The 13,631-nt window shown below is 28.9% G+C and overlaps 1 protein-coding gene across 1 annotated transcript; it reads left to right on the top strand.

Annotated features, from left to right (window-relative positions):
• Positions 1 to 11,733: 11,733 nt before the first annotated feature.
• On the top strand, positions 11,734 to 13,594 carry LOC133034272 (uncharacterized). The gene is made up of 4 exons (XM_061109326.1): positions 11,734 to 11,968; positions 12,980 to 13,088; positions 13,183 to 13,237; positions 13,364 to 13,594. The coding sequence occupies exons 2-4, from the start codon at positions 12,991 to 12,993 to the stop codon at positions 13,592 to 13,594; spliced, it is 384 nt and encodes a 127-aa protein (XP_060965309.1). The 5' UTR covers positions 11,734 to 11,968; positions 12,980 to 12,990.
• Positions 13,595 to 13,631: the final 37 nt, after the last annotated feature.

Raw genomic sequence — 13,631 nt, 5'->3', positions numbered from 1 at the left:
CTTAATATTTACTTTTTAGATTTTATGTTAGGATCATGAATCATGTTAAAAGTGATGTATTAAAACAAATATGAACAAATCACAAACAAAAATAACAAATAACAAATCACATTAACTTTTAGAATAAACTCATTCAACATTCATCATATCTTAATTAAGTTGAAAAATTAATTCATAATTTCAACATTCAAATCTATGTTTAAATTAAAGACAAAATTTAACATAAAGAAATTTAAAGAAAGAGAAAGAAATTAGGTGGAGAACTTGATCGGATCGCCACGCTCGCACCAAGAATCTTCTTCTTTTGCTTCTAAGAGTCTTTTCTAACTTCATGACATAAAAATTCGAGACCCCCTTCTTATAATGTAGTTTTACAACTTAAAATTAAGTACAAAAATATCCTTGCCTCGTACGGAGGCAACTTACAGAATCGAAAACATTGATTCTGTACTAGCTCCTCCCTGCAACCGTACAAAAACTCTGTCGCAACCACCAAAGGCCCCGCCGTGTGACTACCTTTCAGAATTTCAACACGATTGGAAATTTTCAATAGAGAGTTGATATTAAAGTGATTTTTATTGGTTGCCAACTTTCAATTAAACAAAAGTTTCAGCAAATATATAGCTATAATTATTGTGGAAGTTGATCCTCTAAACCAACTCTTTATCCAACTCACCTAAACCAACTAACTTAACTAACTTTCTGTTATGTTAGTTAGTTAGTTGGTTCTATTTCCTAGTATGAGTTGGGCCTATAAATATGTCTATTCTTTTCACTTTAAGGAAGAGGTCAAGAGGAGAATAAGAGAGAGGATTTGAGAGTTGCTTAGGGTTCTAAGCTGAGTGTTCTGTTCTTGAAGAGGGTCAAGAACAAGGGGGTGTACTGGGGTTGGTAGAGAGAAAACTGTGACTGTTTTCTTTGGTGTGTTTCGAGTACCACAAGGCTGAGATTGCTCTGAATCTTGTAATTGTATTGATACTCTCTTATTCCACATATTAATGAAGAATTGGTGATGTTTCTCAACTGGAGTATGGCCAGGGATCATGTTGATATCTAGGACCGGAACCAGGATATATTCTTGTGTTGTTCTTTGTTTAATTTCTATTTCTTGGTTCATTATGTTGTTAATTAGTTTGTGGTCATTATTGCTGTCAAAGTTATGAGTTTATTGCAGGTTTTAGAATTGAATGCTTGATGTTATTGTTGTTGAACTTACAACAATTATTATTTATATTTTTCAGCATCTTCAGTGTAATAAGTTCATCATTATCCACTCTTTCGTGGTCTGTGGCTTAAAATATTACAGAAGTTTGAGAACCTATCGAACTTTTGCTACTATTTAGTAATATAATTATATTTTATTTATGGTGCGAAAATTGAATAAATTATGGTTGATTACAGCGTTTATAAGTCTCATTGGAGGCGATATAAAATAAAGAAATTATTATTAATTATTTTCTAAAAGAATTTTTTTTCATTCAAAAGTTAAATGAATAAAATTTTAACAAGTCATGCAGAACCAAATGAACTCTTTCAGATTATTACTCTTTTTTTTTCTCTATAAATTTATATTATATTAATGGGTAAATACCATTTTGAACCCCGTGTTTTGCAAAAGTTACAGATTAGACCCTGTGTTTTGTTAAATGACAAAATGGACCCTGTATTTCCTAAAATAGTAAAAATAGGACCCTGAGCTTAATTTTTGAAAACTTTTTTTTTAATACAACCAACTTGAAGACAATGCTTAATACGAACAGATACAAAAAATGTAAACAGTTTTGTCATAGCACTTTTAGATTGGAATATAATTAAATTTTATTTTGACAAAAAATCAATTCAGGGTCCTATTTGTACTATTTTAAAAAATACAAGGTCCATTTTGTCATTTAACAAAACACAGAGTCCAATTGATAACTTTTGCAAAACAGAGGGTCCAAAATAGTATTTACCATATATTAATTGGGCTCACAATTACAAACACACAGATTGTGTTATCCATCACAACAAAATTCCTTGTTTGTCACCGATGAGTTTTTGAACATTATTTTTTTTTTTTAAATCAGAATTATATATTGTTCAACAAATATCATTTACATATTATGCAACACCAAAAAAAAAAACAAGTTACAAACTAGTAAATCATTCACTATCTATTATTTGTATTTTTTTAGGCATAACGCCTTTCATTTTATTTTTTACATCTCGTTTCATTCTCTCTATTAACACAATTGTCGTAAAAATTCTTTGATTCCATAATGATTCATTTCGGCATGTCCATAAATGGTACAATGTTTCTGCCAGTGATGCTACAAATACCTGTTTTCGAAATTTGGCCGAAAGCTTCGCTCGAGCTAGAACTGTAGAGGTTGAAGTTTTCCAGCCCAACCATTTCTTTATATTAGTCTAACAAAGATCACTCAATTGACATTTAAAGAACAAATGGTCTCTTGTTTCTTTGTTCATACCACACAACAAGCATTGATCATCTTAAACTATGTTAAAGCGAAACAATATTTTCTTTAACCTGTAATCTATCCAGCACCAACTATAAGATAAATCTATGCTTCGGTATAAAAATTCTATTTCACACTTCCTTACACCAATAGACTTTCGAATGAGTTGAGCAAAGGAGAGTGTACCCATCTCTAATTTTATACGATCCATTCATGAATGGACCATATTAATAAGCTGCCTGTATTCCTCTTTTACCTTGAAAACCTGTTCCAACTGCTTGTACTTGTAGCTTTGTAAGCCCACGAATCCTCTATATATGCTAATGTATACTGAATGAGCCCATTGAACTATTTCGTTGCAACTGCCCGTACATATTTGCCTATAGCTGCCTCGTTCCATTTAGCAATGTTTCTAAATTCCAGTCCCCCTTCACTCTTTGATCAGCACATGTCATCCCAAGCCACACTTCCTGAACCATTAGAATCTACCATCCTTTTCCATAAGTAGATCCTCCAAATAAAATTAACTCTATGCAAGACCTTCTTAGGAATTATCATTATGTGTCTAATAGGAGTTGATGGCTATAAGTACCGAATTAACAAGTGTTGCATTCCCGCATAGGATAGGTTCCTAGAACTCCGAACACGAATTCTTTGAACCATCTATTCAATAACCTCACATTCAGCAGATGGTATTCTCTTTGCACAAATAGGAATAACTAAGTACTTAAAAGGAAAGATTGCTTCACTTGAACCCTGACACAAGTATCACCCTTTGTACCTTTTCTTCTTTTATGTTACAGCAATAAATGAATGTCTTTTCTTCATTTGGTTGTAAGCTTGAAGTTTGGGAAAAAAGTCTCAGCCCTTCAAGTAAACGATATATAGACTTGAAAATGACAGAATAGTAAAACATCATCTATGCAAAGCACATGTAATTTAGTTGGAGCTTCTCACATCTATCATGGAATATGAAGTCCTTTTTCAAATCAATTCTCATCATTATTCTAGAATGATATTCCTTTCCAAGTTCAAATAATAATGGAGACATGCATAGGATCCCTTTGTCTCAAACCCAGTTTAATTTCAAAGCACCCATGTAACGTACCATTAAATATGATACTAAGTCTCAGTATTCGAACACAGATCATGACTAAACGAATAAAGTCCCCTGGGAATTTGAATGCATATAACATTTTTCCTCAATAAAATTTTGTTCTATTGTGTCATATGCTTTCCTCAAGTCTAACTTGATATATCATATATTGTGGCTTTGTATTCTTCCCCCTATGATAGCACACCAAATCCTAGCAAACTATTATATTATAGGCAATATATCGACCTTGAACAAAACCACTTTAATTCTGGGCGCAATGATATTCAGAAATCTCATCCTCAATCTTGAGTAAATAAGACAGGACACTTACTTTTGGGAATGTTGAATTAATTTCCTTGAGAAAGCTTACCAGAAATAAGGAATGATTTGATCGCTTGGCACACGCACCTCCTACGAATTCCTAATGTAATTTCTTGAAAAAAGTAGTTATATATGTAACTATCCGATCCTGGAGTTTTGTTACCGAGAATTATAAAATTCGTAGCTTTTACCTATTCATTTGTACAATCCTCCTGTAGTCTCCTGATATGAACATTAATTAGATATCAGAGGACCTTTTCAGACAACTCCCAGTAGAACCTGTCATTTATTCTCTATTGGTTGAACTCAACAATTCATAATAAAATCTCAAGAAGGCTGATGTAACTTGCTTGGGCTCATGAACTAGTACCCCCTCCATGTCTTTAATCGAATAAATTCGATTCAACGACCTTCTAGCATACACAAAAGGCAATAAAAACCTTTCTTTTACAGCCATGAAAGTAACCTCCATATGCATTAGTCAACTAAAGCACTTCCGATATTGACCGAAATTTGCTCAGATTCCAACTAACCATTATTCTTTCTATTGTGCCATGCATTATTCGTGGTAAAACACCATTCAGTAAACATATTAACAGATATGTTTAACAGATGTCAGTATTTATTTTGTAAGACGATCAGCTAATATGGTGGCTCATAGCTTTGCCCGAGCCTCTATATTCTATCCTGATTGCACCTTCAGTTTGGAGTCTGTTCCAACTGATTTGTTACCTATTTTGGTAGCTGAGATGGTTATTTAATAAAATTATTTCCATTCAAAAAAAACATATACAGACCCCAAAGTTCTTAGTCTATGCTTTAATTTCAAGAAGACCAACTAAGCCTACATACATTGTATGGATCAATCTCTTGATCTCTTCTTGTTTGTGAATCTTTTTCTGATCGCTACATTCATTGTATGGATCAATCTCTTGATCTCTTCTTGTTTGTGAAGCTTTTTCTGATTGCAGTGATATTCTAACTAAGAATTCTATCCATCCCCTAAAGAAGGCCCTCCCCTCCCTTAGTATTCTCCACTTCCAAAACTTAACTAGAACATTCTCCAATTTCTCCTAGCACCTGAAAATTATTTTAAGAATGCGCAATAATAACAAAAAATTTACTGTACGGAATTTTGATCTTGTTTTCTTTTTTAATATTTTTACGAACTTTTTTTTTCTTCCATACTATTGTTTTTAAGTTATTTAAAAAAGATCGTTGTTTACACATTATTTTTACGATATGATAATATGAAAATAACATTATTTTTCCTTTAAAAAGTTACAATTCCGTTAAAATGTAAAAAATCTGTAAAAATGTTAAAAAAAAAAAAAATACAATTTTAAGTATTTCTGTAAATTTTTCAGAAAAAAGAAGAAAAAGAAATAGGGCCTGTTTATTTTTATCCAAAGACTCGTCATATATATATATATATATATATATATATATATATATATATATTAACAGGACACAATATTAATATATAGTTGCTTTCAAAGATGAGGATTGTTTATGGGAAACTTACAAAAATACTGGAATTTCTGTTAACTTTTACAAAAATACTGTCACACGGAAATTTTTTCAAAAATACTGTGTTTTTATAAAACACCAATAAAACACAAAGCAGTATAACTCAAAACAACAGTAGAACACTAGTAAAACACCAGTAGAACACCAGTGAAACTTAACACATTATACTGCAGTATGAAATTTATAAGAAAATACAGTAAAAAAGTAAAAAATACCGCCTGACAGTATTTTTGTAAAAAAATGGCAAAAGTTGGTATACCATGTAAATTTCCCTTGTTTATTTGATTTCAATTAAGGGCTATTTACAAAAATATGGGAAAATAAAGATAAGTTTTGATATATATGGCATAAAAACTTAATTACACTAAATATGACATTTTTTTAAAAAACTTACAAATATGGGAAAAAGTCTTGAGGAATGCCATAAAAAACTTTAAATTTGTGTTTCTTTTTATTTATTATTTCTTTTTTAAAAAAATAAAATACTAAAATAAATAAAAAATGATCTCAACTATACATATTATTGTTTTTTACAGAAATTAAACTTGTTTTTTTTTATTTAAACTACTATTTTTTTTCTTTGTTTTTTTTTGTTAAAAACTAATTATTTCATTAAAAGCAGGAAAAAAAAAAAACCAGTTTAATCAACATCATCCTGAAGAAAAAACAATATAAAAAATTATAATCTAAAGATAATATAAACTTTAAAAATCAGTTTCATCAACATTGAAAGAAACTATTAATTTCATTAAAAGAATAAAAAAAATAGTTTCATTATGTTATTAGAATTTTTTTCAAGTTACTTTTTTATTATTTTTTTTCTAGGTTGGAAACTTACATTTATATTTTGTTATTAAATTATTGGTAGGCATTATGTGTTGTTTTGATTATATTTGTAATTAGTATTTTTTTTTTTGTATATTTGTGTGTGTATGGTTTTATTTGATTGTCTGATGAAACTGGTTTCAATTAACTTTATTATTAACATTTGTATTTTGTTATGATTTTTTATAACGTCAAAACTGGTTTCACATGTCGAAACTGGTTTCACAGATTTTAACTGTTCTTTAATAGGGTTGCTCAATTTTTATGATATTATTATATATTTTTTAGTTTGTATAAAACCAGTTTTCTTATTGTATGATATTTGAACAACAATTTTTATTTTATTTTAATTAATCAGTTTCTGACACACATATTATTTTATTATTTTCATAACTGGTTTTTTTAAGTAACTAGTTTTTATAACTAATTTTTTTTATTGTTGTTCATAATTGAATTTTATTCAATTTTTTATTAATTTATTTTAAGAAACTGGTTTTTATTTGTTTTTTTTTATTTTGGTTGTTTTACTAACTGGTTTCTCACATTCCACTGTTTTTTTTTTTGTTATTCTTTTATGGTTTTTATTGCACTTTTGTCTCTTTAATTTTCTTTGTTTCTTTTTTTTTTCTCTTTCATTTTAATTTATGATTCTCTTTGTTATATTTGCTGCATATTGTATGTTTAAATTAACTCTAATTTTTGAGCAAGCAAATAAAAAAATTAAATGCCATCGGTTGATTTCCCTTCCTTTAGCTACTCAGATGTTTCAGTTCGCTAAGTTTTAAAAGTCCAAAGAGCGCAGACTAGCCACGGAGCTTGGATACGGTTTCCCGATCGGAGATCCATGGATCACAGACGGTATCTCCCCATGGCCTTTCGCCTCTGAAAGCGTCCTTCCTTCTCAATGCCCCTCTCTTCTGTAGATACGCTATCCCTTCCGGCTATGGTATGGGGGAAGGGAAGTGAGATCTAGCGATTGATTTGATATTAGATGAGCGGCCGTACTATGATCGTTCGGGAGACATGGCCCCATGCGCTACACACAAGAATGAATTGTTTTGCGGTCGGTAAACTATTTCTGCAGGCAGCCTATCAAATCAGATCACGTATTTTTATATATGTCGTTCCGTCATGTACATGTATTCGGTCAACATTTTTTATGTTCCTGCTCGTGCCCGGAGTAAATAAAGAATGAAGTTAGAAGTTTGATTATTAGGTATTGATATAAAATTTATATGTTCGAAACTGGTTTTTAAATTTAGTATCGTTAATTTGTAAAAGTTTAGTTATTAGGCATTGTGTATTTTTTATTATGTTATTGATGAAACTATTTTTTTTTTTTTTGCCTCTTTTAATGAAATAATTCGTTTCTTTTAATATTGATGAAACTGGTTTTTAAAGTTAGTATCGTCTTTAGATTGTAATTTTTTTTCATTATCTTGTTGATGAAACTATTTTTTGTATTCTTTAAATGAAATTATTAGTTTCTTTCAATGTTGATGAAACTAGTTTTTAAAGTTTGGATTCTTTTTAGATTATGATTTTTTATATTATTTTTTTTTCAGGATGATGTTGATGAAACTGGTTTTTTTTTTCTGCTGTTTTTAATGGAATAATTAGTTTTTAACAAAAAAAAAAACAAATAGTAGTTTAAATAAAAAAACAAGTTTAATTTTTGTAAAAAAAAAATGAAATAAAAAAATGTACACTTATTATATATATTAAGAGAAAAAAAATTAGGTTGAGAAAAAAAATTAAAAAAAAAAAAAGAGAGACACAAAAAGAAATTAAAAAAAAACAATAGAGAGAGATAAGCGAAAGAAAGAAAAAAAAAAGTAGCAACTGACTTAAAAGTTGAAAAGAAAAAAGAGAGCCAAAATTGACTAAAAAATATATAAAAAAGACAAAAAAAAAAAACTTTTTGAAGTTTCAATAAGTAAAAAAGAAAAAAAAATTAATAAAAGTATAAAAATAAAATGTTCTTGTCAAATTAAAAATGTAATGTTTGAAAAAAAATGTAATATTTGGTGTAAATTTTTCAAATAAAAAGAAACAAGTGTAAAATAAATTAAAAAATAAATAAAACTAATTAAGCTAAAAATAAAAACATAAAATATGGCATTGGATAATAAGTTTATAAAAATATGGCATATCAAATACCATAAAAAATCTTAAATGTAAAAAAATGCCATAGAAGAGTGGCAAACTTAAAAATGCCATATTTTTCTAACTTTGTTATGAAATCTCATATTTCATGTAATTTTTACGATATGATAATATGAAAATAACATTATTTTTCCTTTAAAAAGTTACAATTCCGTTAAAATGTAAAAAATCTGTAAAAATGTTAAAAAAAAAAAAATACAATTTTAAGTATTTCTGTAAATTTTTCAGAAAAAAGAAGAAAAAGAAATAGGGCCTGTTTATTTTTATCCAAAGACTCATCATATATATATATATATTAACAGGACACAATATTAATATATAGTTGCTTTCAAAGATGAGGATTGTTTATTTGATTTCAATTAATTAGATATCATATGATCTAATACATTGATCTACTTTATTTAATTAATACCGCCTTGATCTTTATTAGAGGTATTATACGTATTGTAATTTTTGAACAAATACTCAATATGCTGTCGTACATATATATAATTGATAAAGATGTTACTTGCTTAGCATTCTAAGTTATCAATAGATTTTTTCTGTTTGATGTCACACCCCTTTTGGAGTCGAGTAAGTATAATAATAATAAAAAAAAAAAATCGTAATTTAATAAGATGATGAGCTCAATGTATTAAAGAAAAGGATTGCATTTTGATTACCTTTTTGGCTTTTTCCCAAGCATATGAGGTAATACATTAGTGAAATCTCCAATAAATTAAGGACCCTTTTCATTTTTTATTTTTTTCTCAATTAAAGTAAATAATAAGTACTATTCTATTTTGCTTTCTTGAGGACTTTGTGAGTAATTTTACTAATAGATCTTTGAATTTAGAATTTAAAAAAGTCCCTTATAAAAAAAATAATTTTACAAAAGTTTTTTTTTTTTTTTTGACTAATTTATTGCTGTTGTAATTGGTCACCGTGTTGCATGTATATCATTTTTTTTTTATGCTGCGCAAATATGTATATATCCCCAAACCAAATAATAATAATCACCTAAGAAGTGGACGAAGTTAATTTAATTAGTATCAAATTTAACCATATAGATAATTATAGCCATGTAAAAATGTTTTATTGTACAATATTATCTCTAGCTAGTAGCTATACTCTTACAAATTAATTTTAACCTCCGCATTATTAGAGACAGCAGATCACGGTCCTTATAAAAGAAAGGGTCAAAATAAACATATATACGGAATTAATTTTAACTGATCATTACCCTTATAAAAATATTTAATTAATGGAAATTAGAACAAAAAGTTGGATAATATACCGTAGAACCTCTATTCAAAAATAGACTTGGGACCAAGCAAATTATATTCTTATTGAGAGGTTATAACTAAATATAGTTATACTAGAAAAAAATTAAAATACTAATAAAAAATATTAATCTAACCATAATAACAATAAATAATTATTAATACTATATTATAATAAAATTATTTTAGAGTAAATATAATGGTAATACATATGTTACAATTTAGAATAAAATTATTAATTTTATGTAAATAAATTTACAAAACATATGTATATATTTTATTAAGATGTAATTATTCTGAGGTATACTTTGTTAATACGGGACTTAGAAAATGTATAACTAATTACAATTTAGAGGTTATTCTTATTTATAACTGACCTAAATTGGGACTTGATTTTTTTATAACAAATTAGAGGTTATTCTTAAATAGAGTATTCTTAAATAGAGGTTCTACTGTATATAGTTTTGACTTTCAAAACACAATTCACGTACCATGAATTGAGTTATATATATAATGCTTTGCTTCACGTGAATCAGGATCATATGATTATAGCCTTAACTGGTAAATATTAATTGAGAAACCCCGCAGTGACCAATATATTACCGTACATATATATGCATCAAACTAGTGGTTCTAGTCTTCTATAATATAATTGACTTATTCAAATATATAATTGACATATACGTATATATCAATCCAAGTACTAATATTATGATCAATTCTGACCAATCCATAATAATCATGTACATATTTATATGTATAATAATGAAATATCACCCTTTATTCTTATTTGTTTGTATTAATTAAAAATTTAAGAAAGGTATCATTCAAAATAAATAAATAAATAAAAAGATGCTATAGCTATATCCTTTTTCAATAAAAATTAGGCAAGTAGAAGTATATATATACAAACATATGTAATGAGTATTTGACTTGTGAAGAAGTCGTAGTCATTATTTGTTCATGTTTTTGCAACTTGTCTCATTTTATTATACAGAACAGCCACTTATTTGACAAGCACTAAAATAATTAATTCATTAGTTGATTTTATAATTAGAAGCTGTAATGAGCTTGTTGATCGATCATACATATCCTAAATAGAAAACATATAAAAACCTAGGGCAGACTTTTATATGAACAAAATCGTACTACTTGAACTATTCTAGTAGTACGGCTGAAACTTTATGCAACTTCTATACCTTTATATTTGGTTATTATATATATATATAGGGACATGATTTGGTCCCGTTATGCCAAAATAGGGAATACAATCCCTGATTGTACTGTAGCCGTTGGATTGAATTGGGGGTTGATCTAAGGGCTGGGGTTAAAGTAGGGGTAGTTAGGGGGGGAAAAATGGTAACCGGTTGGTTTTTTGTATTTTAAATTAATTAATTTTTAAAAAAACTGACACCGATTGACGTTTGATGTACGTGACAGTTACCAATTTTTGAAAATACATTAGTCTTTCCTTCTTCTTCTTCGTGGGTATAAAGAGTTAGGTTTATTTTAGGGCAGTTGTTATTTTCTTTTTCTTCTTCAAATTTTCTTCTTCTTCTTCTCATTTTCTTCTTGTTCTTCGAATTTTCTTCTTCTTCTTCCCATTTTTTTTTTGTTCTTCACATTTTCTTTGGGAGAGGAAACTGTAGTACTTTCAGAGTTGGTGCACTTGGTTTTGTTTGTCTCTGGCTCCTTCTCCGAACGAGGTGGGTTTGTACAAGTAATTTTCTCATTCTTTTGCATATTGTTTGATATTTACTTTAGATAATGTTAGATACTAGTTAGGAAGGAGGTCCTGACTGCCATTCCTCGTGATTTTTTATTTTTCAATCAATAAAGTACTAAAAAATTATATAGAAATTTGTTGGTGTTAATCTGTTTTCAGAAAAAAAAAAGTTGTTGTTACAGTAAAACGTTGTATGTGTTCTCCTTCGTTATATTTTACATATTATTGTTATTTTTTTTATTAAAATGGAATTTTTGTTGTAAAATATATAGTCAAAAAAGTGGAAATTTCAAAGTTATGCAGATAGAACAAGAAAACTTAATTTGTTTCTCAGTTTGGGTTAAGTTGGATAGTAATGCATTTGTCATTCATGGAAAAAGAAAACTTAATTTGTTTCTCAGTTTGGGTTAAGTTGGATAGTAAAGTATTTGTCAAAATTGTGATGTGGTGTTCAATCCGTGTATTTGCATTGCGTATTTATTTTTTCTGTTCCATTTTTGGTTTATTGAGTAGTTTTAATCCGTTTTACAGGCCTTAAATCTGCTTATTCAAGAAGTTTTGATTCACGGGTTGCAGAAAATTGAAGGTACATTTTATGTTCCCCAATTTTACACAGTACTAGGAAGTAGTTTTGATTCGATTCATGTGTTTACCCTTTTTGTTTGTTGATTTATTGTGAAAGTGTGTTGGATTAATTTATACCCTTGCAGTGAAACAATTTTAATGAAAGAATGTAATGAAAGAAAGAAAAACAATGTAAACATTGGTATGTACAGTGTTGCTGAAAAATAATTGTTTTCGGAAATCAATTTTATTGACCAAAAAAAAAAATTGAAAGAAAGGAAAACAATGAAATGGTGATGGCTGTCATGTGTTGGGTAGTGAGTGATTTTTGTACTTTAATTAGAAGTTGTAGTTTGTATTTTCCTATTGTTATGAATTTATTTTGAAAAATTGGATGGTTTAGACAGAAGATTCATGAGTTAATGAGATACACTATTGATAAAAACTATGGCAGTTTTGTTTTTTTGTGTATATCAATTATTGGAAAAGTTATTGAAATGGTTATGACAGTTAGTAGTGAAGCATTGTTTTGTTAATTCTGATATTAAATGTTTTCCAAATGGCTTTGTACTCTGTTCATCATGAATTAAGAGGTACAAGGTACCTAGATTGGTTAAGTTTGGGGGAATTTTGTCTATTCATGTGTGTGCTTTATGTTGTTGGTTCTCACGAATTGTACCAACTCGTTTGTACCACTTTTTGGTTATGAGAGTTAGTAGTTAAGTGTTGTTTTGTTCATTGTTTTGGTTGTGGAAGTGTTGTCGTATAAATTTTGAGTATTGGAAATCATTTAGTTGAAAAGAGTTTCACATCATTTTAATGTACTTTAATGTGTAACATGCAAGAAGCATGAAATGTGTGTTTGAAATCTGAATTTTTCCAATGCCGAATGGTTAAGTTGATTTGCTGTGATTTTGGGTGATTACAATGCACGATTTTCATTGTGTTTTGGTCAATTTTTTTTTTTATATAGTGTATTTGTTGAAATATGTAGTCCTTATTGTTTAAATTTGTTTATCTTTAATTTGGTTAGGTTCATCATACATGGCTGGGAAACGCAAAAGGAAAGGGGGAAATGAACCCGTAAAGAAGGATGTCACCCCCGAGCCGAACGATAATGCGGTTGGTTGGAGAAATTTCTTGTAAGTTTTGAATGATGGATAGTTGTTTACTCGTGTGATTGATGGTTGACATTTATTTTATTATATATTTGATTGAAATTATGTCCATATGTAGCAATGCGAACTACAAAGCCCTTCGAGCAGCTGAGAAGGGATTAACTGAGAAAGAGGTTTGATGTCGACTGTTACTTAATTTTTTTATATCAATTGTCTGTAATTGACGTAGGGTTGTTTGACGTACTTTACGATTCTTTCCATGTACTCTGTAGTTGATGTAAGTTTGCCTCATATTACAGGCTACCGACAAATTAAAAGTGCAATATAAAGGTTTCACCGACGAGGAGAAGTCTGAGTGGAGAAGCTATGACCCTAACCCTAATCCCGCTAAGAAGGGCGTTTGTGCAAACAAGGGAGGAAACCAAAGGCAGCTGATGCCAAGGGGAAGAAAGTGGAGGTGGATGAGGAAGAGGGTGCTCCTGATAGTGAAGAAGCATCTGTGTACGGTCGATGCTCCTTCAACCGTTTAATGAGGATTTGCAAGAACCTGAACCTGGAGCAGAAAGA

This window comes from Cannabis sativa, chromosome 1 (genome assembly GCF_029168945.1).
Source record: "Cannabis sativa cultivar Pink pepper isolate KNU-18-1 chromosome 1, ASM2916894v1, whole genome shotgun sequence".
Taxonomy (NCBI): Eukaryota; Viridiplantae; Streptophyta; class Magnoliopsida; order Rosales; family Cannabaceae; genus Cannabis; species Cannabis sativa.
The sequence above is the reverse complement of the archived record's forward strand: the minus strand, read 5'-3'. Positions and strand labels throughout refer to the sequence as shown.

Coding starts and splice junctions, on each gene's coding strand:
- LOC133034272 (XM_061109326.1), top strand. CDS start 12,991: ATGGCTGGGAAACGCAAAAGGAAAGGGGGAAATGAACCCGTAAAGAAG. Junction 13,089..13,182: donor GTTGGTTGGAGAAATTTCTT/GTAAGTTTTGAA, acceptor GTCCATATGTAG/CAATGCGAACTACAAAGCCC. Junction 13,238..13,363: donor AGGGATTAACTGAGAAAGAG/GTTTGATGTCGA, acceptor CTCATATTACAG/GCTACCGACAAATTAAAAGT.